A 24,418-nucleotide genomic window follows, 5' to 3' on the forward strand; every position below is an offset into this window, starting at 1 on the left:
CAAATAACCAGTTTGATTCCCCACCTCACTGAATATAATAAATTCATTACTTCTTATCAGGGAGACACAGGATGGAGTTTTGTGGAACATTCTAGAAGGTTACATGCTGGCCCTAGAGCTATCATGAGGTATACAGCTAAAAACAGTGCCTTTGGTTAGTGACATAAATCAAAACTGATTTCTCTAGAAGCAGTGATATCCTAAAGAGTTAGGATAAGGACCTGTGCTCAAATTTTGACAAGGACCTGTGCTTGAATTTTCACAGAACTAGACACAGATACCTTGCTTAATGAATAATAAGTAATGTATTTGTACATACTCCAAAAACTTATATAGGATGACCACACCATGGCTTGCAAAGTTGCATTTTAAAAATTAAGGTTGACAGCTGAGCATGGTGACACATGCCTGTAATGCCAGCACTCCAAAAGACTGAGGCAGACAAATTCCAAATTCAAGCCCAGCCTGGGCAGTTTAACAAGACTCTCACAGAATAAAAACTAAGAAGGGATAGGGGTGTAGCTCAGTGCAAGGACCTTTTGGGTCCAATCCCCAGATCCACAAAAAATAAAATAAAGTGTACTGTCCGGAGACCCTCAGCGTTGGGTCATAATATTTGACACTTGTATTGCAACAAGTCAAAAGTCCACTTCTTCCTGTTCTCATTTATGAGCCTGGGGGGCTTTCTCTATCAATCTATATTTGACTTTAAATGCATAAAACCAATCTTATTTCCACTTGGTTTTTTTTCAGCCTTTGATTTCTTTCCCCTGTTAACAACACCATATCTAAAAGCTCAAGGGCAAAGTTGGTGACATAATCCAGAGACATTCTGCAGTGAGTCTGATTTGAAATCCACAATCTCAGAAGTTCCTTCCAGACTGCTCTTTGTCTTAAACTTGGTGACAGTGATCACTGGTCTGTCCCTTTCTCCCGTGTTTAAAGGATTGGAAACAATAAGTAATGAATCCTTTTAAATTCAGAACACTCAGATGAATGTGACGGTCCCAGAAGTTACTTGAAATAAATATACTTCCTGACCCCAAATAGTGTCACTCTTAGAGAAGACATTTTCTGAATCTCCTTTCTCGGACATAGCTCCCGAGGCCACGTTGGCTGTAAAGTCAAATTGACTTTGAAACTTTGTGTTCACAGGAAATCCTTCCTCTGCTTTTTCCCTCTCATTTTTCCCTGATCCTCAGGGCAGCCCCATCTTCTCTCTGTGTCCCTGGGAGCTGGCGGAGGGTACATAGAGCTTTAGTCACTAAACCAAGGCACAGACATGGGATCTGCTGTTGAGTGTGACCTCCTGCTGTGACAGTAGCTCAGTGAGTGGACACATGGACACCCCCCCCTCCCCTGTGCAGTAAAGTATGGGAAATCCCACTTCCCTGAATCCACGGTCTGATGCTGCCAAAAGCCAGGATCCTACCATGGTCAAAAGAACAAGTCAGATCCCTAGGAAGCTCCGTGTTGCGGTGCTTCTTCGCTGCCTACGGAAATGACATGAAGAGAAGATCCCGCAGCTCACGAGGCTTCATATACAAGGTCATACTCATACTTTGCATCCAGATGGCCTAGCAACCGTGAGGACACACTGACCACATGGACTTAGGGCTGGTAGCACATGGAATACTTAGAAAACAGGTTCACAGAGATATATTCTCCAGTTCGGGGGTGGGACACAGCAAGGGGAACCCATGAAGCAGGTATTTCATGCAAGTTTAGATTGTGCCCATGGAGTTTTTAAACAGCGTGGCCAAGGGACCGCAGTTTAAATCTAATCACACCCCGGGGCTGTGTCGTCATGAAGATTGCACTGTGCTGCCGGGTTGTTGGTCCAGTTGCAGAGCACCTTTTCCTTCCTTTGCAATCCTTGGAGCTTCCACTGGGATCTGTATGTCACAGACAACACCCGCTCCCTGGGTGTGACAGGTGACCCCGTCCAGGAGAGGGAGGAGGGTCGAGGCGTGCTACACACCCTCTCGGCCTTTGCTTAGCCCGGGAGTGACTGGACCAATGGGTCTTCGGCTCCGCTCACGTTTTAACTGTTTCAAGGGGAAGCCTGGGATCTGTCTTGAGCACAGCGGGAGCCCTGTGCTCTCAGAACAATTTGTGCCGTCATTTTGGCTCAACATCCAGCAGCCTAGAATCAGCACACCAGAGATGTTAAGGAAGAGAATCGGAAACTGTGATTTCTTCATCCAGTCAACAATAATTTGTTGCCCTCCTGCTAGATGCAAGAAATAAATAAAATCAGCAATCCCCGCTCACACGTAGGTTGGGGTAGGCTACCTACTGTATCGCATGCTGTGAGTGCATCATTTAAGCCTTTGATGACCTTAAGAATGAGGCAACTTTGCAGCACAAAGAAGTTACTTAGGGCCGGGGTTGCAGCTCGATGGTAGAGCATTTCCCCAGCAGGTGCAAGGCCCTGGGCTTGATCCCCAACATCACCAAAGGAAAAAAAAGTTATATACCTTACCAAGATTATGTGTTAGAAAGCACGAGATTTAAGATTTTTTTTTTTTCCTCCGGTACCGGGAACCGAACTCACGACCTTGCGCTTGCCAGGCAGGCGCTTTTTGCCGCTGAGCTAAATCCCCAGCCCCAAGATTTAAGATTTAACCCCTAAGTCTAAGCTTTTAGCTTTACAATGTGCTGTCTCCCAGGGAGAGAGCCTGCCCCTCGCGATGCTTGTATCCCTGGGATACGAGCAACTGTGTTATTGCTGGTCCATTCAGGGCAACACTCTGCAGAGAAAACACTGTTTACAAACCAATGTAAAAAAGGACAGATCTAGGAGACGGACCAGAAGTGCTAATTGCACGTGACATTATTTCACTAAATGGATGTGTTGACACTTGTACATCGCTTTTAAAATCACACATATAAAGATCTCTAAGAGTACTACTTATTTTCAGATTTCCTCAAAGTACTATTTATTGAACAGACACGTTGACAGAGTGGTTGCAACAATCATTGATTCTATCTGCCATTCAATTTTGAAGGTAGGATCTCTACTACTTTAGCTTTCCTCCAATCCGGTCAACTGAAATCCAAGTTACTGGATTCCTACACAGCATGGGACTCCACAAGGTCTTAGTATGCAGCAACAGCTAGGAAATCTGCTCTGTTCCCCAAAAGCTACAGTCCAAAGAGAACAGGAAACAGGCACATGATACAGTATTTTGCAAAAGAGAGGGAAACCAAGAGATTAAGAGAGGAGGTGGGAGGAGAAGGGGTGGAAAAGGAGGGGAGACGTGTGATGCACACACGCCAACCCCTCACAAGGAATGTGATCATCATGTACTTCACGCACGCACCAGTGAAAAAGTAACAATAGAACAGAGCTTGTAGCCAAGTTTAGTAGAAGCTAGGCATTAATCCAGCGGCACCTCAGAGAGAGAAGGGAGTCAGTCTTTCTGACTGGGGGTCAAAGAAGTCTTTCCAGAAGGGGTGGCGTCTCCTTGACCACTGAAAGATAGGAACCCTTTCCACTTGTAAAGAAAGGAGTGGGAAATCCCAGCAGAAGGGACAGGCTGAGCAGAGGCAGAAAGCACACGCCGAAGTCCCAGTGCAGCGTGAGTTAGCCTGAGCGAGGAGCTGCGGGGGGCTCGTATGCACTGAATCACGTTCAGGGGTTTTGAGTAAGCTCCTTCATTTTCAATGAAGGAAGTGTGTGTGTGTGCGTACGTGTGTGATCAGTGAAAGAGACTGTGACAGACTTGTAACTCCTGCCCGCCATGCAGAGCTGTCCTTCACCTATTTCGCCAAGGCATCAATGGGACAAGTGATGCTCTCCGCAGTGATTATGTACAGAAAGAACCAGAGCACAGGAAACGCCTGCTCCTGATTCAGCCTGCCCAGTGCCCTTCCGCGTTTCCCAGCTTCCGCTCCATAACAAGGCGGGGCCAGCTAATGCACCTGCACCCACAGGCACTGCTAGGAAGAGGCATCTTTAGGAAACCGGTGCAGAGAAGGTGGTCAGAGGCCCGCTACAGAATCTGTGCTCTCCAACAGGTGCATGGTTGGCTACGTGAACGCTAGCTTGTCCGTGTTCCGAATTTCCGACTTTGAGAACCGGTCGGAGCCTGAGTCTGACGGCAGCGAGTTCTCCGGGACGCCTCTCAAGTACTGCAGGTAAGAGCGGATCTCCAAGCGTGGTTCTGCCGGCTCTCCCACGGGGAGGTTTTGCTCTGATAGTGGCTGCTGGTTGTCTGGGGTTAAAGCAGTGGTTCTCAACCTTGACGGTGAGTTACAATCATCTGGGGAATTTTACAACTTTCTTCTATTCAGGCTGCAACCAAGACTAACTAAGACAGAATCCCAGAGAGATCAGTGTGGTTCAAGAACCCCAGGCACAATACTGACAACCACTGGCTTAAAGAAAAGACCAAAAATGCCCTGACCAGGGGTTATATGTGTGGCTCAAGGATTCAGGCAGCTTGAGTGACAGCTGTTGAAGACACCTGCCTTGGTTCCACCCCACTCTCTTGCCCAAACTGTCTAACAGCACTGCTCCAAGTGTTCAACAGCTCAGATGAGCTCAGTCCCTTTGTGGCACAGGTCCTACTACATTAGCCTTACAGCATGTGCTAGACCACAGTGTGTCCCTCCCTCCGCGGGGACACACTCAAATGCAAGATCTCTCTCCCTCCCATTTGTAGTGGCCACCAACAGTGCCAGGCTTTTCTCTTCTGTGAGCTTGTAACAATTCACTAGCAGTCTATCAGGTGTCTCGGCGATGAGTCTCACACATCAGCTCTGGCTTGTCTTTGGGGCTAGGTCAGGGAGGGAGCAAGCCTTCGTCATCGTGGAAGAATCTCCAGAGACAAAGAGCTGTGCTGTTTCCAGAAGAAGAAATGCCGCACAAAGCAACAGCTCTCTAGTAGAATGAAACTTCCCAAACTTCACTCCCAAGAATGCACACTGCCTATTGGGATTGGAAGAGCTTCGAGGATGGGAGAAATTCTCATGTGGCCTGCAACATTCTCCTGTGTATTTGCAGATACCGAGACTACCGAGACTCTCCTCACGCACTGGTGCCCTACGGCTACACACTGCAGTTCTGGCACGTCCTCGCAGCCCGGCTGGCCTTCATCATCGTGTTCGAGGTAAGTTCCCTCAACTACTTCCTGTGTTTCCTTTGACATAGGCGAGCCACTAGGAATAATGACTAAGAATTAACGTTGAGCACTTCCATTGTGATTATGTACTCATAGAAGTAGCAGGGTCGTATTATGTAACCTCCCCTGTGTCTTCTTTTTCTTTTCCTTAATTGAGGAATTTCAGGTTTTGGGAGACCTAAGGACACAGGAAGGTGAGCAGGTGGAATTGGAAAGGGAAGTAAAAAGGACCAAGATAAGACATGTATAGGTACCTGTACCCCACAATGAGTGTATTTATCATATATCACAAACATATACTAGTAAAAAGGGAAGGAAAATAGATATGTTTAAAAGTCAGTTGTTGAGTGTGTTAATGAACAAGTCAGGAATCATTGGTCCTGAGGTTAATATTGTAGAACCGTAGTTCTTAAATGCTAGGGGAAATGTAGTTTTCACGTCCCCGCCCCCTAAGATGCTGGTACGTCCTTTCTGTGAGGTGCTTTTCACAAGACCTCCAATGTGGTTCTGATGTAGGTGCTGAAGGACCATAATTTGGAAAACATTAAACCATGTATTGCAAAAATTACCTCTGCTAGTGCCTCACTGTGACCTTACTTACAGTGAAGCACACAAATAGGTATTCATTACCTAAGACTCAAAATACACTTATAAAGTAAAATCTACCTAGCAGCTGCTTATACTCTGCCATTAAAAAATAGATCATCTATTTCCTTTCTTTTAGAAAATTGCTATGAAGTGGTTTGTATTTCTATAACTCATCATAGTGTAAATCTTCTCTTGTCACCTGGATGGGAGCTGGATTAGTGCAGGCAAAGATGCCTCTTGGCTTAGACCAGAAGTTTCTTAAAACTCTCTGAGACTATTCAGTCACTGCTTTTTTCTTCATTCCAAGGAACTAAGAAAAGATACTATTAAGCTGCTCTTCCCTGGAAATTAGCTTACCGATGGCTGAGTGCCCTTTAAAGAAACATTTTTAATCCAACTCTGTACTAATTTTTTTCAGGCAAAAAGAGGATCCCTTAAGTTATTACCAGGTTTCTCAAGTAGAACGTCCCATTTCCTCTCAATTATCCTTTTTAACGACCGTGAAGCACTAGAGATGCACAGAGAAGCCTCTGAAGTGGCAGAATCACGTGCCACCTGGGTTACATTAGATAAAACAAAGAATGCTTGATGATATCACTGCATGGTTTTATCTTTATTACTTTAAAATTGTAAGGGCCTTCAGATTGTCATCTGATACTTTATTGGTCACCAGTATACAGATGGATGAAAGTGACCATGATTCTAGAGTTCAAGGTGTTGGTATTTCAGGTGAAGCATTTGTAGCAGTTTACCAAGAAGAAAATGTTTCGCCCCAAAAGGGCCATTTCTTTAGGCCCACTGATAATTCTTTAGCGATCTACGAAGCATTTTAAAAGATTTTCTTACTATTTTCACAGTAATACCCATTTTATAGATGAGAGCTTGGGGCTCAGAGGAGTTAATGACTTAGTCTCAGGGAGACGCAGGTCTTCAGGAGTAGCAGCAGTAAGCTGGAGCTCGAACCTGGGCCTTCTTATTTCACAGTACAGGTTCTGGTGGTCCCCTCTGGGTTCTCCGGCCACCCCTCGCTTACCCTCGCCCATCTGGTCTTCCTCTTCCCGGGTGGCACCGCGGACCCTGATCAGTCCCCACCACCCACTGTTTTTTCATCCCTTGTGTTCCCCATCCAGCTCCCCTCACACCCCAGAGGTGCCGCGTCCCCCTCATGCCAACCCCCAAAGTTCCTTGGAGAACGACGGTGACAGACCTGACCGTGTTCTCCTCTGTTGTCTTTAGCACCTTGTGTTTTGTATAAAGCACCTCATTTCCTATCTGATCCCCGACCTCCCGAAAGACCTAAGGGACCGAATGAGGAGGGAGAAGTACTTGATACAAGAGATGATGTACGAGGCAGAACTCGAGCGCCTCCAGAAGGAACGAAAGGAGAGGAAGAAGAACGGAAAAGCACATCACAACGAGTGGCCGTGATCAGGTAGGAGCAGGTGTGCACCCGGGGCGCTGCTTTAATCTCCCCGAAACAGAGCTCTCCTATTCCAGTAGTAAGGACCAAAAATAGCTTCCTTAGGAGCTTCCAGAACCAATTGATTTCTTCTTTAAAAATTGCATCTTGATCTTGCCCTGCAAAGCCGATTGGTTTCTTCTTTAATAAGTGCTCCTGCATGCGCGTACCTCCTGCCCCTCGTCTCTGCCTCCCTGTCAGACGCCAGCCTGGAGTAAGGTCTTCATGAGCTAGCCCAGATGTTCGCTGGAATAAACCTTCCTCTCCCTCCTACTCCAGCCAAGCTGCTTGCTTTAATATCCCCAGTGCAATATGCTCCTGCTTGGAAGCCAGCATTTTATCCACCCAGTGTGGCCTTGCCTCTGTCATCCTCTTTCCTCCCAGGACAATCCGTGATGTACCATAACCTCTTGGAAGCCCCTCCCACCTGACTCCCCACCCTGGGAGACTTACTCCTAAGCTTCTCGAGTTAATGCCGTCAGAACCACATGGACTGCATGCAATATACTGATTTGTATTTTTAATGTGTGGTCTTCAAATAGTTGTTAGGCTTCCTCAAAATAGTTGTAGGCATCTTTAGGGAAATCTCTGGATTGTAAATTTTACTCTTCCAACTAGCAGCACACATGAAGTACATGATACCTAGCAAATACACATTCAGTCAAAAAAGGTGGTGTATTATTTAGGTTTCACATCACTGAGAAACAACTTCTGGACACCTGCAACTTAACAGAAGGTTCGGCTCACAGTTCCAGGGGATGCAGTCCATGGTTAGGTGGCTGCACAGCGGAAACATCTTGGCAGAAGGGCACAGTGGTGCAGAGATTCCGAGTCCTTGGTGGCTGGGAAGTAGAGCAGGTGAACAGCACCAGAGACGAATGGCCCAAGGTCATGCCTCCATGACCCTCCCAGACACACCCACAAGCATGCTTTACTAATCCCCTCTGTGACTCCCAAGCCAATCAAGCTAACACAATTAAGCTTAACCACCACAGGTTGAGTGGATCAAGATGAAATACATTGTAAGAAAACTCCATAATGTTCCCACACATCCTACCAGAAGGTTTTGACACTTTCTGTCTAGCAAGTCAGGTACTAGCTATGTGATCTTGGACAAGCCACTAAACTTCTCTGGGCCTTAGCTTTCTCAGTAATGAAGTGTTTAATGAGCTCCCTAATCTGATACTTTATGAGTCTATTATTATTGCAAGACTGATTTCACCTTCCTTGCCCTTCAATTTTTCTCTCCCTTATGTGATTGAAAACACTGTGAACACATTTTCCAAATTTGACATCCAAAGGAAAAGTGAGATATACAGGAAAAAATAAGGTTTTCGCTTTTTCTATAGGCTAAGATATTACAGATATCGTGCAGAGATGTGTGTTGGTAGGTTTGTAAAGTTGTATCAGCACAGCTTGGTGTTAGCAGTCCGGCAGGCCACTATGAGATGGATCTGACTGTGGACTTGGAGGAAATAACCCAGACCCCAAGCCCACAGAAATAAAAGTGGTAGACAGATGGTGAACACTGGCCTTATCCTCAAGTCCAAGGAGGCTTTGGATTCACTGAAGGCAAGACATATTTTGCTACTTAGTAATCTTACCATTTCCCAGATCTGTTCTTTGGCTGTGTAACTTCAGGGGAAGTACTTAATTTTTCTGCGTCTGCCGATTAGACAGAATTCCTATGCTGTTCACTTAAGACAATGCATGGGAGACACTTACTAAGCAGTAAAGGGGTTTGTACTACAGTTAAGCACCATGTTGCAGTTTGCCTGGTTCTGTACCTGGCTTTTCCATTCTCTGTCTGTGTGATCTGGCCCCAAGCATTCACACAGACTCAGTCTTTGCATTTGCAGAAGTAAAGAAGTTGTACCAAACCATCCTTTAGGAGACACACCGGCTTTAACCCTTGGGGGCTCTGTGACTTGATCCAAGCCTCTAGGCTCCTGCCCGTTCTGGTCACCGTGGCTCTGGCTGTGGCCACTCTCCGGGCCAGCAAGGCTGACTACACCCAGACAGCACTGGGAGGAGTGAGCAGCAGATGTCACCAAAGGGCTTTGCTCCTGGGCGCTGCAGTGGACAGGGACCAAGGAGCAGTTGGGTGGCCTTATCCACCCCTTGGGGCTCCCCTGGCTGCAAGTCGGGTACCTGATCCTCGGGGTTCTTCCTGGCTTCTCTGTTCCCAAAGGAGCCATTTCTCATTTTCGGTTGCAAGCAAAGCATTTGTCTCTCTGTTCCCACCACAGCTGACAGATTGTCACATTGCTTCAGGGTGCCTTTCTGACTCAATCTATTCAGCTGAAAAGTGGGCATAACAATGTTTATATCTACCCTCCCTGACTAACTCCTTACATACCTGTGATGCATGGTAAGTAACCATTGCCCACCATGTTGTCATTAGCCATCCTGTGTCCATAAGATCTCGATGCCTTCTTCTCTTTTTCCAGGTAATAGCTCATTTCCAGGCCAAGGACCTGAACTTTGTTTACTTCTCCTGGCTGTGCAAAAAAAGCACATTCAAGTGAATGACACAAAAATGCAACCGCAGTGCATGTTGCAGACTCAGCAGCTGCAGGCAGGTCGGCGCCCGGCCCGGGAAGGAGGTGGAGTCGCTGCTGTGGAGCCGCGTTGCAGCCCCGCCCACAAACGCTATCTATCCATAGCCCATTCCTGACCAAGCAAGCATGCACGTTATGGGCAGTTCCATTCTCACGTTTTTAAAACCAAGGGGAACTTGTATACTGGGCCTGTTTTTCAGCCTGTTTGCTACCTTTTTTTGCATTCTATCCCGTGTGAATTTTACAGACACTGGGCTAAAAAGAATATTTGGACACCTGGACACACATTCCTAGAATGTCATCTTGTGGTCCTAACTCCATGTCACCAAATGACACAGACAAGATCCTGTTTACAACTTTTTTCTTTCCTTTTCTTTTTTTAATTTCTGATCTTTCTGAGGAGATGATTATATATGACATATCTATAGCTATGTGTATGGCCATAGATGTATTTCTGTGTGTACATATGTATAGTCATGTATTCCTACATATGTACATACAAATACAGAGATATATAAAGTACATAGAAACTCCTTACTTGTAAATAGCCAAAAGGTACTGACATGAATGATGAATTTTCACACTTAAATAGTCATCAACATGAAGCCATGTTTAATGCTTGTATACTGTGATGCAATAAAATTTAAAATAAATTTATGCACATGAAATATTTTCAGCTGGCTCCTCTGAAATTTGATTGTATTTTCACCTTCTAGAATAAGAGGAATCATAGCAGCATGGGGTCTTTAATGCCAGGTTTGTCACTCCCACATGCTCTTGAGAAATTACTTCCCCTGCAGAAAGACCATGTTTTTCTTCTCCGCCCCCTTTTCCTTAAATCACTATGAAGAGCTTGAAAATGTGTCATTAGCACAGTTTGTACAGGAAATATGAAATATAATCATTGAGATTTACAGTACTTATATGCCTCAGCCTACTAGTGTGCTTTGCTAATTCTGGGAAGGAAGCTCTCCCTGTCTGGGAAGAGGGGAGCTGTATGTTATAATTAATCTTGCTGAGCAGCAGAATGTGTCTTTTAAAAAATATATATCAGGCATACAACATGATAATTTGATATCTATATACATACAGTGAAATGACTGTTATAGTAAAACACATTTATGTACCATGAAATGATTATCATAATCAAATACATTTATCCCTATCAGTCCATTTTCTGTGGTTGTAACAAAATACCTGAGGCTGGATACTTTATGAAAAAAGGAGGTTTAGCTCACAGCTTTGGAGGCTGAAACATCAAGATGTGGCAGCCCCATCAGTTTGGTCCCCCATTCACAGTATGACGTATTGTCCTCTGGTTACGATATCAATCCCTGGTTACAATATGACATGGCAGAGAAGTGAAAAGGCAAACAGTCATGTGTAGAAGGAGGAGAGACTTCATGGTGAGACAGGAAGCTGGAGAGACTCAGGGATCAGGAGTGCTCTTTGGATAACAGCCTACCCACAAGAATGCCGGGGGTCTCGTGAGAAATACATTCATATCTTCCAATCACCTGACCACCTTTCACTAAGTCCCGCCTCTTAAAGAATTTATCATCCCCACATCAACCCACTGGGGAAGCTTAGAGCATAGGAACTTCCGGGGAGACAAACAAGAACCAAAGCAATCACCTTCCACAGTTACCCCTGACACTGTGTGTGTGACCTTGACTATCCCAGGTGAAAGAGGTGAGAGTGCCCCATTACCACGTCCTTCCAACCCTGGCTCACTTGGGGGCGGATTCGCTGGAACCCATTCCCAAGGGCCCCGCTGTCCACTCCCAGCCCCCACCCTCACCCTCACCCCCACCCCCACCCCCACCGAGAGGGAAACAGTCATGGTGGCTTTGAGGGAGCTGGAACTTCAGCTATTACTCCTTTTCATCTTCCTGGCTCCCTCTCACCTGAACACCAAGGAGTAAAATACCAACCCTAGCAGGGCCCAAACTAAAGACATGCACTTTATGGATGCTGAGAGATAAGAGGTCACTTGTGGCATTTTCAATCACTGGCCAAGAAGTCTGTGGACTATATCACACCAGCCCCAGGGAGCAGAATGTGCAAAGACCATCTCAAGAGATGAAACATGAAGAGATGCTACCAAAAGACAACTCGTTCCACTGACTCATCACCATAGCCTGAGCTTTCTGTGCCGGAAGGTCCACCCCGTACCAGGGTCCAGTCAGTCCTTGGATTTGACACATTCACACCTGCTCTTCTGCTCCCTAGCGGATGATCAGACCAAAGTAATAAATGTTTCTGTCTCATCATTCCTTTGTGTTTGGAGCCTTCAGGATCTGCTCATCTGGCTACTCATAAAATATACACTAGTTTATTGTGAACCATCACGCATACCTCACAGATACACACAATTATTACATGCTCATCAGGAACTTTTTAGAAAATGCTTGAGATGGAATGTTAAGTACCCTGACTTGACTGTCCCACACGGTGTCGGTGTATTGAATTATCATGCCATACCTCATACATTTGTACACTTAAAATGGTAGATTTTAAAAGCATCTTTATTGGATGAAGGCATGCAAAAAACAACCAACATAGCCAGAAAAATATTAGCGTACGCTTCTGATTCACTCTTTCCCTCCATCTTGATAGTTTGAACATTTTAAAAATAAGGCATAAATGAGTAGGCCATAATTTCAGGATTCAGTAATCAGATCGTATGAGTCTTAATAAGAGTAAAGTATTAAAAATATGCTACTTCACGCTCTAATCTTTGCTAAAACCGGAGCTGTCAGGAAAGGACTGATTCTGGACATAAAGTTATCCAAATAGTTGTCAAGAAGGGTTAAGCATGGGAAGCGGGAATACTTTATGTCAGCCAGTTATTCTGAATGGAAATCTTGATGTGTACTTAAGCAAAGGAAAGTGACACATCGTGCTTCGGTGACTCAGTGTCACCCTGTAAAACTACAATTCCCGAGTCCTGGCCCTGGGCTCCCCTCTCACTAAGGGCTCTCCTCACGCAGGCACTTTTCCCTGCGCTCCGCCATCCCCCACATCTGACCCCACAGCCCCAGATGACGTGGAAGTGACAATGGCCAAGAAACCCACCTTCACTGTCCCCCTTGCCTGTCACAGTGTGAAGCCTACACTTGAGTTCTCGGCGCTTCTTAAGTAAACCTAAATGAGAGATGCACTTTTGTGTGTGGCATGGCATCCGTTTGAACTCATTTTCCCAAAAATACAAATTTCAATGTGAAAAATGCCTAAGACCTGAATTTCACATAATCCTCTACTTTAGTAAAGGAGTTAAACCTGCTCTAGCCCCAAGCCAGACTGTATTCCCAACCAGGGGGTAATTTCTCCAGGTCACTCATTAATAGTCAGGATTCACTCATTTTGTAATATTTTCAACAGTAAAATAAGGAAGGCTGGCCTAACAATATTTTATTCCATTGGTTGTTTTATTACCTGAGTAGAATGCAATTTAGATTCTGTTCAATGGCCAGCTGGGGGTACACATATTGAAGCTGTTATCCATGGGATTCTATGTACCACTATACCCTATGTGCACACACATTAACCTTTAAGGAAGTAATCTTTAGTTTCCACTAGTTCAGACTTCACTATTTAAAAGAGGCTATGTTCCTTTGAGTGGGCCAAAATCCAATATGCAGAAGAAACATTGCTAACAAAGTAGAGGCGATACTCCCCTTTTAAGGAGTCATTTATAGCCAGTGTGTTTCTAATTATACATCCAGTTTGTTTTTCCTACCAATGATCATTAGCATCTACTCCCGCAGTTTCCAAACTCTAGCATGTATGGGAATCACCTGATTCTCGCCGCCAATGTTGCTGATTCCGCGGGTTTAAAGTACGTCTGAGAGCTTCCAATTCTAGCAAGGACCCAGTTGATTCCGTTGGGGTAGTCTGTTGTGTTGATGGGATATTCTGGGTTGATTCTGCAGACCACCAGGCTAATCACTATCTTATCAGAGTCTGAATTACTCTCACCTACTCCACAACTCAAGCCATCAGTTAGAGATGATCACTCTGGCAGAAAGGGAGGTGAGCAGCAGCTCCTGCGATGTTAGTGACCATCCCCTAAAACACTAAACAGTTACCATCCCTTAAACCACTAAATAGAACCAGCAAAACTCCTGCCCCTGTGGACATAATCAGCTGATTATGTCACAGCACAAAGCACTTTGGTGCAGCTTTCCTAGTCGGGTTTATCTACTTCAAATTCTTCACGGCTAAAACCTTAAAATCTTTAAGATGACCCACCAGTTTTGTCACTACCCATGGTACTATTCATCTCTTAGATCGCTGCCTTCTATCCAAACCCATCCCAGGCACCAGGATCTCTCTGCCCTCTAGCCTTCTGAATGTGCTGGTTCCCTTGGCCTTGCGGGCTCTCCCCTCCTCTCCTTTGCTTGGCTCTTCAGCTTCCAGATCTCGGCTTCTACCTCTCTTGGTCAGGAAGGAGTCAAGAAGGAGTTCCAGGAACGGGTTGAGTTCCTTGTATGTTCCTAGAACTCCGCTCCACAATGCCTCACAAGGCCCCTGTGCTACACCGCTCCAGGTGCAATGCTCAGCACACTTTACTGTAATTACTTGGTGTTTTTCTTTTTGGTCTACCTGCTTTATTAGACTACAACCTCTGCGATGGTAGAGAATGGAGTTTTTCTTTATTGTGATGTTACTGACATCATCAGTTAAAGGTGGTTGCATGACCCGGCTAACCACAACAGGTAATGAAGTTTCCCTAATGCTGAGTCTCAGAATTGGAAACATCTGGTCGGGGTTGATGTGAACACCCCATGTACCCCTGCAGAAGCAAGTTCTTTTTATCACCACATGGCCAAAAGCATCCACTCTGACTCACAGTGAGTGCCTTGTATGGCCCGTGCTCTTCCAGCTACTGAAGAAACCACTAAACAGAACCAGCAAAACTCCTGCCCCCTGGAGCTGATATTTTGCTGGAGGACAACATGAAGTAAACAACACCATGCTCAATAATAAGAGCAACTGCTTTTGCTCGGACCTGAACATCCCCCAAAGGCCCCTGGGATAAAGGTTCGCTCCTCAGTCCGGCACTACTGGAAGGTAATGGGACCCTCAAGAGCTGGGGCCACTTGTCAAATGGGACAGTGGAGCAAGATGTGGCTGCAGAAGAGGCTCCTCTCCCCGTGGGGACACCAAAGTGGACCGCTACGCACATCGCAAAGTACCTTTCCGCGCTGAGGAGATCAGATGTATGAAACCCTGGAGAATTACAGTGAAGATGTTCACCATCAGGTTTGAACAGAAGCGGTGAGAGCCTGGGGTGTGCATGGGATCGACAAGGTGGCCAAGTGGAAGCACCTAGAGAAGAAACAAAGCAGCAGGGAGAGCTGCGGGTTGAGTGGCCATGGGAAAACACTGGAATTTGATCACAGAGAAACAGAAACCTTGTGCATTCGCAGAATTGAGACCACAGTGTAGCAAGAGATACATTTCCCAGCATCTGCCACACCAGCTCCTCAGCCAGGAGATGCGAGTCTGCCCTCCACAGCGGAAAAGGCAAAGAGAGTCCCTGTAGACTCTACCGGCACAGACACTGGTCATCTTAACTACGGGAAATTCTGTGGTCCTTGCAGGTCTGCACCCTAAGTAGATAGGCCAGAAATCTGCACAGCAGTCTGCTCTGGAAAAGGAATTCACTCCATCTTCCACTGAACCCACGGGGCACCATCTTGAGAAGGGAGCTTTGTCCGAATTGGGCTAGAAGCCCCGTATATTCCCATCTCCAGCACCCCCCAGGCAGCCACGGCACCAGCTCAGGAGGCAGCTGCCCCATGAGCCAGAGCTGGCCTGGCAGAGTGACTCTGACACAAAGCCCCGAGAAGGAGTACATTCCCCGCTCACGCACATGTGTGAAAACCTCAGCTGAGAATTTTACCTGCTCCAGGCACGATCCACTCTGCTCCACCCCTTGTGGGAACTATAACTAAAAGATAAGGGGAACGCCCAGCCACCACCCTGGTCCTAGACATGCACAGCGAGAGGGCTCCTGGGGATGGCCACAGAGAAGCACAGAAGAGTAAGTGAACTTTATCTCCACTGCGTTTACACTGGTCCCCTGTGCCGGTCACCTCCACATCTTGCCTGATCACACACTACTGTCAGAAGTGGGCATGAGTGTCAGAGGGGTTGAGCTATGATTCCTACCGCTCCTTCTCCCCAAATACCTGGATCTGTGCTAATGTGCACAAGAGCTTCAAGCCCCTCACCACCACTAGACAGCTCAATGTCAGAGTCCCATTCAAGTGACAGAGGAAACACACACAGTTTCTAAAGAAATGCTCATCGCCCAATAGGGGCCACCACTCCCACTGTAACCACACAAGGTGCACCTCACACACCTGCTCTCTGTACAACACCTGCCAGAGCTGCTAGGCTGCCCCTCTCTGTCCAACTCACAGAAACAGTGATCTTTCCAAGCCAGTATGGCTCACAATGGCCCAAACTCCCTAATCACAGTCAAAGAAACTACAAGATTATACTATGATACCCAGCTGGAATAGACATTCCATATCTCAAGACACATCTCCAGAGGGAAGCCACTTACCAAAAAAGTCAATCCATAAAAGTAGTAGAGATACCCATCCCACTAGATGTGCCAGTCTCAAATAGTAATGCAAGAAATATGAACCATCATAACTCTCTAGTAACAGATTCCAAATGAAAATCTCAGCACCAAAGTAGATCAAGTGGAAGAAAGAATGTCAGAGTTTAAAGACTGGTCTTTCACAGTATCACATTCAGATAGAAATAAGGAAAAACAAAGGGGAAAAAATGAATAGCGCATACAAGATCTGAAGGGTAATATTAACAGATCAAATGGCTGCATCACTGAGGTAATGTAAAGGGAAGAAATAAAGGTTATGGGACTACAAAACTATTCAATGAAATAACAGCAGGAATTTTCCCACTTTTGGGAAAGATACGGATATCCAGGTACAAAAGGCCTACAGATCCCCAAATAGACATGACCAGAAAAGATCCTCTCCCCCAGGCATATTACAGCCTAACTGTCAAAAGCATGGGACAAAGACAGAATTTGAAAGTCTGCAAGAGAACAGATGATTGCAAGGTTTTTTTGTAGTTCGATCAGCAACCTGAAAAAATCAGGTTTCTAATCATGTTTTACTAATGTTCAACTCTTTCAAGCTTTTCATGAACAAGGAGCATAGTGCTTAAATCTAAAAGCATACAATGAATGTTAAGTAACTAAATGGTCATACATCCACTTGACTTTGGTCTGTCTGTGCCTGTCTGACTGTCTGTCTGTCTGTCCATCTGTCTGTTTTGGACATGTGAAAGACTGAACCCAGGGCCTTGGGCATTCTAGGCAAGTGCTCTACCCTTGAGCTACACTCCAAACCCCTCAGGTGACTCTTTACCAACAGTCTTCATAGGAAAGAACCTCAGAAATTTCTGTAAGAATCAATCCAGAGAGTTCCTTGCTCCATCTCAATCTCAGCTCTGTCCCAGGTGACTATGTCATGGGACATTCTATTGTTTTAAAAAAACCCTATTCTTCCCTTGGTTTTGATAGATAAAATGAAATTATAAAATCTTCACATTTGTGCCCTTAATATTTCCTTCATCCTAATGTATTTTACTCTTAGAAATCACCTCTAATAGAGAAGCTAAGCTGTTCAAAGACTGGTTTACATAGTATTCACAGTTCTACAGCCCTTAGTATTTTCTAAATGTTATAAAACTATGTGGTCATTATTCTGCCCCCTGACATTCTACATGAACCTGGTATTTTCATTGCTACCCTTAGATGACAATGTTCAGGCCATTGTGACAGTGTCAGGCCACGTTCCTGAAGGAAAACTAGCAGGTTGTGTGACTTCAGCAAGTTGACCGTTCACCCCCAGGGCAAGGTTTCTCAGACTGCACACCATGGATATCTGGGTTGGGTCATTTTTGGGGTAGAGAGGTTAGCTGACCTATCTCATAAGATACTTAGCTGCCTGCAGTTTCCCTAAATTCTACTCACCAGAGGCCAGTGCCAGATACCCCACTGGACCACCAAAAATGTCCCCTAAGGAGTATAACAGGCCTTTTTGGAAGCTGTTGGTCTATAGAGAAAATGACTGTGTAAGCAACTACATAGATGAACATGGATGTATACTCTTTCAGATCTTACCTATAAAATTTTCATTCCTCTGTGAATAAGATTGAGCTACATCTTTTTTTAAAGTCAACATTTACTCAGTTGGAATGATCCTGCTGATTCCTAAATATATTTTAATATTCCTATGGCACGTAGTTTTAGAGGCGGCACTATCTCCATATCATATTACAACTTATAAGCAGCTCATCTTTCAAAAAACTGGAAAGGGGCTTTTGTCTCAGATTTTGATCTTAATCTTATTGAAATGTTAGTAATGCTAGTTGAGTTAATACAGTGGTATTCTGCCATAGAGACCAATCGGATCTTTTATACTCACATTATTTTTGTCAGATAGGCAAGGGCTAAAGCTGTATATCATAATTAGATAAACTTAAGGGTCAATTCAAGGGTACCGAACTCATCAGTGGCAAAAAAAAAAAAAAAATCGACAATTTGCGTGACTTTTTCTGCTATTGAGTTATTGTGATTCAAAATGAAGAGAAGCAGACTACGTACTTTCCACTATAATATTTTAATGTTTTACCACCAGAATTTAGAAATTAATATCAATTATTTTTAATTAGCAACATTGCTTTGTGAAGAAATCTATCTGGCACTGTTATGTGTCTGTAAAGGTGAAACACTAAGAGTCTCATTAGTCACAAAGATATACTTTGCATTAAAGAATATGGACAAGAATGAAAGTATTATGTTTCTCACTTAAAACACATTGCCCAGGGCTGGAGGTATAGCTCGGTGGCACAGTACCTGCCTGGCAAGCATGAGGTCCTGAGTTCGATTTCCAGTACCAAAAAAAAACCTCATTGCCTAACTTCTAAGCAGTCAGCTAAGAGAAAAAGTTATTTAAAGACCCTGATTTTGTTCTCCAAAATTGAATCACTCTACAAACATATGCATTTAGAATTCTTAAATAACTGCTGTTCAAATCACAGTAGCATACAACAAACAAGATTATAGCTCATTAAAACATCGTGGAAAGATGTGTAAAATGTGATGTTTGCTTACAAGTATAGGATTAAAAACAGCATTTATATACATAAGAAATATATTAATAAATAGTGAATATAAATGCCTTGTAAATCTCGTACTCTAGCGATATGCTACTTCCTATTTTATTTATTTCTTAATGTCAGCAACCTCCATATGTACAGAGCATGGTTTCCCAAAGAAAGTAGATCAGAAAATATGCACAAATTTACTGAATTATAACACAGACATATGTTTTATATTTCTAAATATTTCTTTCATCCTTTTAAAAAAATTTAAAACTTTTAAACATGAATGTGGTTATTGTAGAAAAATAAGTTATTGAGGAAATCTTATACTAAATTCTTAGCTAAGAACATAGCAATATAAACAACCAAGCAACTTTGAGACTGCTATGTGAAATTTTAAAACTTCAAACAAAGCAGATATTTAGTAAGTCTTGTACATTAAAATATATTGTGCTACCTGGTATTTAATTTAGACTCTTAACTACATGAATATACTAAAATTTCAACATTTTTAAACATAGGTACCATCAATCAATTTAAATGACTGCAAATTAGTTGACATTCCAATGTTTAACTCAATAGCATTAAGTAAAACCAGCTAAGCTCATGAAACTTAACTTTTTTTTCAGTGCTGGGGATGGAATCCGGGGCCTTGCACGTGCTAGGCAAGTGCTCTGCCACTGAGCTACACCCCTAACCCTGAACTTAACCATTTTTAAAAATACAATCTTCTTGGGTCACCAAATCTGTAAGAACCCACATCAGTATACCTCAATCAGTACCAGACTCATGAGAGTTTATCATTTACAGGCTGGGACTTTTGAACCAAGGTCTGTGTGGCGTGATTCATATTGGGTGTATCAGGACATATCCAAGCCCGAGGCAACAAGGTAAATGGGAAACTAGGAAGACAAATTTGTAGTTCAGAAACTAGGAATGTTGAGAGGAACTACAGTCTTAGGTAATACAAGCAGCCAAAGGCCGGGCACCTCAGAAAACAAGCCAAAGGCACAAGGAATAATCCAAGAGGCCCTGGTCGTCTGGGTCTCCCTTTCCTGATTCCCACCTTCCTGAGCCAGAATCAGTTCCAATAAGCCCCCCACAACACAGACCTGTCAGTTCATTTCTCCCTAAGAACAGAGTATGTGGTAGGAGAGAGAAAGCTCTTTGCAACATTGATTACGATTTTGGCAAATGCCGAAAGTTTTACGCTAGCACCAACGGCATGGAAAATATTTTCAATAATGCCCGAATTTAAGAACATGCCTTTGACCATCAAGTACCACATGTATATGTATGTGTAGCCCTACAGTATATATGTAGTCAGAACTGCACTTCCCTGGAATATTTTGTTTGTTTGTTTGCTTGTTTTCTCGGGAATCGAACTCACTACCTCGCACTTGCCAGGCAGCAGGCGCTGTGCCACTGAGCTAAATCCCCAGCCCCCACTTCCCCAGAATAGAGAGGGAAATGCTGATGTTCAAACTCTTAACTCCAGAGTACCGTAATCACTGTAGAAGGGGGAGAACGTCAGGACCTGACCTTAACAAAAACGTGGCCCCCAAAACACGCACGTTAGACAGGAAAAAAATCTGATTCTGATCCCATTACCCAACAAAACATATAAAACGGAGACATGATTTAAAATCTTCTCCTGTAGAACTGCTTCACAGCCGCGTTCCATTGACCTTGCCACTTTGATCTGTGAAGTTCAATTCCACGTGGTTGAAGGCAGGGTTATCAGTTCCGCCATCTCCCACCAGATGAGATTTGTAGCTTAAAACATGGTCCTTCTAAAAAAAAAAATAATTGTTAATGGGGTGATTGGAAAAAAGAAATGCTAAATAATGGCTACTGCTGTTTCAATTTCTCTATCACAGCTTTGTAATCCACTGAGCAAAGGAGCTGTACAACGAACGCACTGTAGATCAGCAGGGAAGACAGAGCTCTGCAACAGACCAGATGATGATCGGAGGATGGGATGTACACCTCCCCTGCCCATCCTGTTCAAGGGAGAGGCTGAGAACTAACTACTGCACTATCGGGTGAGAAAGCCCAGTTTCCCCGTTTAAGATAAGTGAAGGCCAACTTACTTTCTTAAAAATATCAAAATTAGATACAAAGTCCTCTTTGGTTAGTAAGAATCTGGGGTCTAAGTTCTGTTTTCTTCCTCCTGAAAAAAATACAATATTTACATTGTTAGCAAGATATCTGTACTGCACCGTGACACCCCTCACATAGGCACCTAGTGTGCATTCTCCTCTAGGCACTCAAGAAATGCAAAAAGAGAAACAAATGATGCTGGAAGTTTGGCCCGTGATCGGCCTTCCTTCAACCAGTCTCAGACTCTGCAAGCCTCACTGTGAGAAATAGGAAACTCATAATATATAAATAAATGGGTAGAAAAAGATAGATATAGATGATACAGATAGACAGATATAAATGATACAGATAGATCTAGATATAGATGATACAGATATGGTCACATTTAAGCTCAAACCAGCTGCTGTACCTGGTGCTTAGCTAGAGCTGCTCACTCCCATGCTGGTAGGAAAACTGATTGAAAAGCATTCTCCATGACCCGCCAATAAAATTTTAAACCTCCTGCCTCTGTATCAGGTAGTGCAGCTGCCTTTCCCAAGTTTGGTGGCTTTGAGTATATGTAAAGAAATGCGGGGAATTATGAACTATTGAATACGTTAATTCAATGCAAATCAATGTGCTTGCTGGTGTCTGAGCCATATCCTCTTCCCCAAGGTTTGCTTGGTTTGGTGTTTTATTTGTGGGTCAAAGAGAACGCTTCTGTAAAGTGTATATGCAGTCCTCAAACCACCTCTATCCAAATCATCTCAGTGATAAGCTTAAGATGCAGATTTCTGGACTGCAGCCTAAACCAATCAAATCGGGACCCCTGTAAATGGGACCACTGAGTCCTACTCTGAGGAAAATTTCTAAGATGATTCTGTTGCTGTCTAAAATCTGAGAACCATTACTTTGGTACAAATAGTAGGCTTTTCGTAGGAATCTCTGCAGTTCTAGAGATACAATCAACATTACTGAGTGCACTCAACATTACTGAGTGCCTACAGTATGCTAAGATTCCACTAGATATTGTAGAGTCTGAAGTGAATAAAACAAGGAGCAATAACAGCTCATGAGCCACTTAGGTAAATATTTGCTCCCATTTTACTGATAAAGAAACAGGCTCCTGCAGCAAAGACCACCAGAGTTGCAAGGTTTCTAGAGTCTTATTAGAGTGTTCACTGCTGCTTTGGAGTAGGAGTAAGTCATTCATGAAATGAATGAAGTTAAACTGCTTTTTATTACTACATGTGTGCTTGCCTTCATAGAACATTACTTTTTAAAATAAAAGACAAGAGCAATACATAGATGATGTGGTTCAGATCTAGAATGTTCTCTGACAGTCTCTTGTGCTCACAGGTAGGGCTTCTGGAAGGTGATTGGATCATGGGGCCTCCATAATCAACAGTGGATTCATCCATAGCTAAATGCGCTGTTAGGAGGTAGGGCCTGTGTGGAAGAGGTGGGTCATTGGGCGCGTGCCTTTAAAGGGTGGATCTCCCTCCCCAGCTTCCTGGCTCCCTTTACTCTCTGCTTCCTGGCTGTCATGAGGTTAGCAGCTTTCCTCTCCCATACCCTCCATCATGTGGTTTCTACTTTGGAGCCAGACAACCATGGACTCAACCCCAAAACCATGAGCCAAGTTAAATCTCTCCTTTAAATTGTGGGTATCAGGCATTTTGTCCCAGTGACGGAAAATGACTAAAATGATACACATCAGAATCACAGAATTAAGAAGGAAAAAAAGAACACTCAAAGGAAATAATCTGACATTCTACTTTCTTTAAAAAATGAGGAAGGTCCCTTTCAGGGAGACTGATTAAGTATACTCCAGATCTAAACAATTGGGTAATTGGTGAGAAAAGTTTAAAATCTGTCTTAAAATATATTAAAACAGACAAAAGAATAAACTTATCATGCCAATAATTTTATTTATGAGAAAAAGCAGATCTTTTGAAAAAGAAGTAGAATGGTTTAAAATAACTGAGGACAACAAATACCTATAAATACCTATAAAGTTTAGAATTACCAGTTATAAAGTTTATTTTTTATTGGCCCATGTTTGCAGTGTATAATGCTTACATCCCTTGTGCGGAATTGGTATATTTACATGACACACACCAATTCCTTTTTTCCTCCACTTTTCTTCCTCTCTTCCCCCTCCCTCCATCTCTCTTGATCTCCTTCCCATTTGAGAAGGATCTATCTCACCACTTCCTATGATCTATCTTTTTTTCTTTTGCTCTTTATTTATACTTTGGGTTTCTCATATGAGAAACCATGCAATACTTAAGCTTGTGTGTCTGATTTATTTCACTTAATATTATGATCTCAAGGTGCATCCATTTTCCTACAAATGACTCTACTTTGTTCTTTATGACAGAGTAGAACTCCATGGCACATAGATACCAGTTTCTTTATCCATTCAACTGTTGGTGGACATATAAGCTGCTCCCAAGATTTAGCTATTGTGAGTTGTGGTACTATAAACATGAGTATGCATGGATTACTGTGATATGTCAATCTAAGTGCCAAAAACAGTCATTGATAATAGGATTCTATAAAGCAACACTGCACAGGTAGATTTTTAGCATAAAGCAAATGAAGACCAGAAATACTTGAACAAAATGTAGCATTTCTGAGTGATCATAACAGACTGACAAGGAGGCCAGGGCAGCATCCACTCATTCGGTTGCTGTGGGTGTGAATGTGGAAGGAAGGAGGGGATTAGGGAGTCCAGCACTCTAGCACCAACCCGCACCACTGTGCCAGCCCGAGCCACTGTGATCTCTCACCTGGACCACAGCCATGGCCGGCTACCTGACCTCGGTCCCTACAGACTACACTCAAAGCTTGGTCAAGGGCTCCTTTGAGAAGGTTTGGAAGAGCAAATGATAAAGATATCCATACATGAGACCTAAAAGACACAGAAATGGAAAACAAGAGAGAAGAAACAAGAAGATTAGAGAAACTGCCCAAGATTCAAACATTTGACTAACAGAACTTTCCAGAAAGAGAAAACAGAAAGTAGCAGAAATGACAAAAGAAATAACATAAGGAAATGCACAGAACTGAAGAACATGCGTCTTCAGGTTTAAAGGGCCCTCCAGCGGGCCCAAGGCAAGACAGTCCCTGTGACAGTGGGCCACAGGAAAGGGCCAGCAGGTAGCATGGCGGTGGCATGCCACTGCAGCACAGCAGCTAGTAGAAAATTAAGAATCCACTCAGAAAAACAGGCAAGTGATTTTCAACCTAAGATTCCTATTCAAATTATGGATCAAGGGTGAGATAGAGTAGATAATTGTTCAGGCATGCAAAGTTTCCAAAACCTCTCCTTCTGTCTCCCCTTTCTCAAGAACATGTTGTAGGATGTGCTCATTCAGTTAAGAGCATAAACAGGGCTGGGGATTTAGCTCAGCGGCAAAAGCGCCTGCCTGGCAAGC

The 24,418-nt window shown here is 43.8% G+C and overlaps 2 protein-coding genes across 3 annotated transcripts in view; one reads left to right on the top strand and one right to left on the bottom strand.

The window, feature by feature from the left end:
- The window catches only part of Ano4 (anoctamin 4), a gene marked incomplete at its 5' end in the record, with an annotated part of 365,728 nt that extends 355,319 nt beyond the window's left edge, over positions 1–10,409 (top strand). For both annotated transcript variants that reach the window (XM_005374542.2, XM_013518664.1), the window contains 4 exon segments: positions 4,024–4,143; positions 5,012–5,117; positions 6,954–7,149; positions 9,627–10,409. In XM_005374542.2, the coding sequence (XP_005374599.2) occupies positions 4,024–4,143; positions 5,012–5,117; positions 6,954–7,145 (418 nt within the window).
- A 1,838-nt stretch (positions 10,410–12,247) lies between these two features.
- Positions 12,248–24,418, bottom strand: part of Slc5a8 (solute carrier family 5 (sodium/monocarboxylate cotransporter), member 8) — a 51,496-nt gene continuing 39,325 nt past the window's right edge. The window contains exons 14-15 of the mRNA XM_005374548.2: positions 20,987–21,066; positions 12,248–20,686 (exon numbers count right to left, since the gene is read on the bottom strand). Of these exons, the coding sequence (XP_005374605.1) occupies positions 20,561–20,686; positions 20,987–21,066 (206 nt within the window). The 3' untranslated portion in view covers positions 12,248–20,560. The remainder of the gene's footprint in view (positions 20,687–20,986; positions 21,067–24,418) is intronic.

Source organism: Chinchilla lanigera, unplaced genomic scaffold (assembly GCF_000276665.1).
Source record: "Chinchilla lanigera isolate Chin_1 unplaced genomic scaffold, ChiLan1.0 scaffold00004, whole genome shotgun sequence".
Taxonomy (NCBI): Eukaryota; Metazoa; Chordata; class Mammalia; order Rodentia; family Chinchillidae; genus Chinchilla; species Chinchilla lanigera.